The following is a 5,781-nucleotide window of genomic DNA, read 5'->3' as shown; positions in this document are numbered from 1 at the left end:
TGTGNGTGTGTGTGTGTGGCGCGCGCGCGTGTGTGTGTGTGTGTGTGTGTGTGTGTGTGTGTGTGTGTGTGTGTGTGTGTGTGTGTGTGTGGATGTGCTAAGCTGCCAGTTTTGTCGACAGTCTAAGTAGCACCTATACAACCTTGGAGTATGAAAATAATCTAGGGAACAATACACACTAAAAGAAATTTGAATACCAATATGACTTCTGGAGTAGTGGTATCGTCTACAATACTCTTTGCATCAAACACCACAATAATTTACCCGGACAGCATTTGGGTGAGGTCGATGAGGTCCAGACTACATGTAAACAGGTGTAAAATTTGCATATAAAAATATATGTATGTAAAACAGTACATACCGTGTGCATATTAATCAGCCATCCCGTCTCGGGCGTGTTCTGCGGCGTATTCTTGAGTCTGTAAAAGTTAAACTTCTCATCCATTTCTATATGTTTGTTAGCTATATCTTCTTGTTCTTCAATAGACAGCCCATCGAAGTAAGGATTAGCCCCCTGTTTGCCCCCCCCCGGAGGAGCCTTTAGCGCCCACGTCATCTCCGCCTCCAGCACCCTGACGGTACTGCACAAGCTTCTTGTTGCCTCTGTTTCTATCTCCCATGATGCAGATGTAAACGATTTTTTGTATTAAGTGTAGGGATGTGTGTGTTGTGGATGTGACTGAAAACAATGGTGTCGTGTTGCATATGTGAACGAGAGCAAACGAGACTGTGCGTGGTCGGAGAGTCAGAATATCTCTCTAGCAGAATTGATCTATGTTCCCACTGATAGATATGGCTGGATTTTGAAATCTACCTAGCTGACTAGATTCCTGCGGTTTGGAATCTATGCAAGTATTAAGTAGTCTGTCCAGACGTGGGTGTTGTAGAGGGCAGCTGGAGTATTTCTTCAATATTCCAGACTTCTTAATGCCATGGATAATCAAATGCAAACTACGCTGAGCGACTGCACTTGAAAGCACATCGTACAACCCGTACGCACTTGTAATTAAGTGAGTGCGAAGGACCGGAAGTACGGTCGATATCACAGCGTGTAGTACTACTAATGTATGTGCCTGTAATGGTGTGAAGTTTACAATCCAGCTGTGATCACTGATCACTGATTCTGTGCATATTTCACTCCGAAAAGCACACAAAGGTTAAGGTTGCAGATGTTAGAAAATAAGCCAATCAAACAGCGCCTCCAAAAAGTGGCGGCATATATGGGAAAGTGCGGTACAAAATCATGATGAACGATGAGTCATTCAATTTGACAAATTCACACAAAAACAAAACATTTATTTTTTATATTCCCTCGCCCATATGTAGCCCCATAGCCTTAACATTGAACATGAAGGCTATTTATTTATGCCACACCAGTTTATAGGATACATTGTGATTTTTGAAGTCTGTCATTTCAAAGCTATGGAATAGAGGCGTATGCTACACATATATTTCAACCTATATTCTCAGGAATATGGAGGTACAACGGTAGTTTATCGGCAGGAATTCAGACTGCAAGTATACGAAGGAAAATTCTTGTTATGTCAAAGACATTCATACTTGCGTCGGGCTCGAAGCATTCAGTAAATATTCATCAGCCCACTACGACTTCAGTACCTCGAGCAAGCGATAAAAGTATACATTATAATAAAGATGGCAGTGTAGAGATAATGTGATACTATGTCAGTGGATTTTACCTTGTGTTCTGGATCCTGGTCACACGCCACCTGTATGAACAACTATTGAAGTCTTTTCGAGGGGTTGATCTAGCTTCCCACATACAACGATCAGATACGACGGTCTAGGTGCCATTAATTTTCGACGTTATTGAAGATATTGTGTCGGTGACAATCGTTCCATCTGAGCCTTGTTTACAATGTACCCGGTATCTAAAATTTACTCCTCGTAACAGATTTGCGTTAGATTTTTTTTTAATACTTGTCAATACTAGTCAGTAAGGGCGTTTCGAGTTCTCTCACCCAGCCTGCTATTCATAAAAAGCTATGCCTCACACACAGACAGTCTGCGCCACAGTGAAATGGGCCTTGGTTTATTGTACTGCGAATGGTGTGCGATAATGGTTTTGTGACAGAAAAGCAGGTGGAAGGGTTTTTACATAGAGAGAAGCAGAATGTTATACCGACCATGCAGTAATTTGCAGTCAAATGTCACCAGAAACTGGACAATGGGTTACAATAAGCATAAATGAAAACTAGCCACTCTCAGGACATGCGGCTACAAAACGGATACATGCTTTTTATTTTTAGTTCTTTTAGGTTTACGCTTGACCGCTTCTGGCTTTATTTCTCACTGCCTTACATTCATAAAAGAAAATTCTGAGTAGACAGTACACTTTGGTTTAATTTGATTGTTGTGGGTAAATAACAAAGGTTAATGCTTACTACCACAACTAAAAGTGTACAAAGACCAAGACCTAGTAGAGTATGGGCTCTACTAAAGTTTAGAAGAGTCATCTTCAAGTCATCTCATGCTCCATGTCCTTCAGTCCGTCCACCTCAAAAGTCAAGACCCTAAAGGCACAATCCTAATGCACTCTATTTAGAATCTAGATGTCTCAGACTGACAGATTCCCCATCCCAATTCCCTTTTTGGTTGAGATCCGTAGTGGAGTCTATGGAGACTGGACAACAGTCCAGAGGTGTCATCTGTACGGTATAGTATGTCTTTAAAAAAATATTCCGCTGACCGCTGTAAAAATTTTTTTTTTTTAAATACTGCATTTCTTCAATAAAAAACAAAATTGTTTCCAAAAACAACAAGAAAAAAAGGGGACTAAATGAATGTAAATATTTATTTATATAAAATAATCCCTACCATCAGCTGCGAACATCAGCATAAATAATAAAACAACAAAATGTATATTCCCAACCAGTAGATCCTGCTCGATTATAATAGATTATGTACTTTAATCGACAAAATCGCAGTGTTGAATCTATTTGGTAAACGACCGTATCCATCATGGTATTTTATAAAATATCCATTCCCAATCGGATTTTCATAGATTCTCTTTGAGATTCTTCTAAATAAAAGTTTGTATTTATTGACCGGTGTGTCGTTTTCTATGTACCAGCGTTTCTTTTGTGATAGAAAATGTTTTGTTTTTACAAAATGTGTATAAATACATTTTGAAATTCATTGGTTGTAAATATTTTGTTTTTACTTTTCTAACATCAAAAACAAATGTGTAATTTTTTCTATTTAAAATAATATTTTTTTAAATATCGTATTGTATTTATATGTAATACCTATTGCAATTTGCACGTGCAAGTAGGAACCCAATGAATACACTTTATATCCCTTTTAATATATAACCAGCACACATGAATCTAGTACAATAACTTGCTTGCCAGAGTTTTCAAAAGATCAGATGACATATTCAATAATTACAATTTTAGCCATCGTTGGCATAGCTAGTCATAGCGCTTCGGTTAATTCGATTTCCATTCCTTCAAGTAGAGAGCGTCGTTTTCTGACAACCCCTGACAACCTCGTTGAAATAGAGGCTGAAGAGGTGGATTGGAGTGAAGGTAAAGACTGGGTTGCATCTCAATTAGATATTGCGAAAGAGAATCTGTTCTCAGCCCTAGCACAGTCGGAGCTGATCCCATCTGCATTATTCGAAGTGGCAAATTCTGACGATAGCATCACAGCCAAAATAAATTCACTGGACCAATTTACTGCAACATTTTTCCGCCCAGAAAATGCACCAGCGAGAGCCGTGTTAAATTTGACAGAATCGGTGACAGTAGAAGAAGGAAATACATTCTTACAAATTCTTAGTACACCGAGAAAAGAATGTTTAGATCCAGAATTGTCATTGCCGGATGCGCACTTTTGTCACTTACCGCTATACGAAGGTGATGAATTAGGTATTAACGTCATTGCTAGTACCTTTGGCTTAAATAGAACCGTGTCAATAAGTCAGGAACTTTCATCTTCTGCGTTCGAATTAGCTGGTGACGGAGGCTTAGAATTTGACTGGCAACAGTTTTTGGTCAATCGGACTGTCGCGCCTTCAGAAAAGTTTGACTTCGGTGGTGGCAATGGCTATGGTGTCGATGTTCTTTGCAACATACCAAGTGGTGATGATACCTATGTTATTCTGTCGTTGGGGGGTGGCGGAGGCGGAGGCGCTCAAATGGACTTTTTCGAAATCGTATCTACAATCGGTGGTGGCAGTGGGAGAGGAATACAAATATTCGCCTACGGTGCTTGCAAAAATACCGAGGTATGTATGTATATCATGGTTCGTAATTCTTTGGCTAGATTATAGTGCAAAGTATATAAATTGATCTCCGCTGACATCCACTGTACGATCTTTCGTGTCCAGTTTTCGAACTTTGCATGCACCGAGGAGATGATTACAATCGGAGGTGGGTCGGGGGGATTCAAGACCAATGGGCAGGTTGTTACCTTGGCGCAAGTGGAAGGCCAATCTGCTAAGCTGGAAGATTGGAAGGTAGCTCTAGAAGAAGCCCGAGGTGTACTACGCGATGAAACGAAGTGCGCGAGTGTTGACATCAGATTCACCGCCGGCGGCGGAGGCGCCCTGCTATCGCAGGTGGACTCGGTGGTAAGTGTGAGTGTTTGAAATAATATATACGTTGTTTCAATCAGACATCGCCATTATCTATACTCTGTTATGCGAAATTGTTGCGCACATTGTTGAATGATGATAGGGCACGTAGCCCATTTAGAAATAGCAACTTAAGTTGGCCAATATTTTACACAATCTCGAATCCAACGTGAGTCCATGATTTCTTTATAAACTTTCATTTCACATTCAGACTGATTTCGGATATGGATGGTCCTTCGGGACAACAGTCCGATTCGCACGCAAAGGCTCCACATAACTGAGTCGCCGGGAGAAGACTTGACTAATCTTGATCACATTCCGAGTTCGGCGAACAACAGTCCGACTCGCACGCATATTCTCTAAATAACCGAGAAGACTCTAGGTATATAGATCAAATTCCGGACCCGGCAAAGACCGACGGTATCGTAACAACAGACAGCGCAGTGTTATGTTTTAAACTACTAAGCACTCAGGCAGAGCGTAACAAGGTACCATCGTTGAAATTAGGTCAGAGTATGGGACTCAATGCTCACGAATTTTGGAAGCTGTGGAAATGTGGCTAAAAAATCTCTATATATCAAACCAAAACAAAAGTTTCTTTTTACAAGGCCACAGCCCACGCCTCACGGCCACACTGCCAGCCACACTCACACCGCCGCATGCCGACACGCGGCATGGGTAGGCCAAAAAGATAAATCATGGACTATTTTATTTAGAATAAAACAAAGGCAATTCTTTTCATCTATGACTCATCAAATACCATGGAAGTTAAATATTAATACCAATAGAACAGGCAACAACAGGCAAGCTGGTGGAATCCAGGCTGAGACCAGGCACGCTATGAAAATAATTCGAATCTACAATCATAAATAGTCTGGTTTATAACTATTTAATAGCTATTTAATTCTGATGGTTTCATACGGCTTGTGTTATCGCTCGCTTGTAGTCCGTGAGCTGAGCACAGAATTGGTCTGAGAGACTGTGCATGTATTCTGTATTAGTATTAGCGGGTAGGTCGTCTGGCTTAAGCACCGTCAAAAGTGATCCCGGCTATAACTTCAAACAGGTGTGTACTTATTTACTTCGAAAAGAATAGCTCTTGGTCCGGCGAATATCATTTTGCAACAATATTCTAGTACGCCCGAGCGATCATATAAAAATATGGAAAGGTAGAGATTCTTCCG

At 40.6% G+C, this 5,781-nt stretch overlaps 3 protein-coding genes across 3 annotated transcripts in view; 2 read left to right on the top strand and 1 right to left on the bottom strand.

Moving 5' to 3' along the window:
• SARC_08984 (hypothetical protein) overlaps positions 1–706 on the bottom strand; it is a gene marked incomplete at its 3' end in the record, with an annotated part of 6,590 nt that extends 5,884 nt beyond the window's left edge. Inside the window, exon 1 of the mRNA XM_014297023.1 lies at positions 362–706. Within this exon, the coding sequence (XP_014152498.1) occupies positions 362–556 (195 nt within the window). The 5' untranslated portion in view covers positions 557–706. The remainder of the gene's footprint in view (positions 1–361) is intronic.
• A 2,682-nt stretch (positions 707–3,388) lies between these two features.
• SARC_08983 (hypothetical protein) lies at positions 3,389–4,874 on the top strand (the record flags this gene model as incomplete). The annotated part of the gene is made up of 3 exons (XM_014297022.1): positions 3,389–4,249; positions 4,352–4,594; positions 4,809–4,874. The coding sequence occupies 3 exons, from the start codon at positions 3,389–3,391 to the stop codon at positions 4,872–4,874; spliced, it is 1,170 nt and encodes a 389-aa protein (XP_014152497.1).
• A 636-nt stretch (positions 4,875–5,510) lies between these two features.
• SARC_08982 (hypothetical protein) overlaps positions 5,511–5,781 on the top strand; it is a 3,493-nt gene continuing 3,222 nt past the window's right edge. Inside the window, exon 1 of the mRNA XM_014297021.1 lies at positions 5,511–5,663. The gene's annotated coding sequence lies outside the window, so the exon portion shown is untranslated. The remainder of the gene's footprint in view (positions 5,664–5,781) is intronic.

Source organism: Sphaeroforma arctica (assembly GCF_001186125.1).
Source record: "Sphaeroforma arctica JP610 unplaced genomic scaffold supercont1.865, whole genome shotgun sequence".
NCBI classification, from domain to species: domain Eukaryota; class Ichthyosporea; order Ichthyophonida; genus Sphaeroforma; species Sphaeroforma arctica.
Note: the sequence above shows the minus strand (reverse complement) of the source record. Positions and strands in the feature narration are given on the sequence as shown.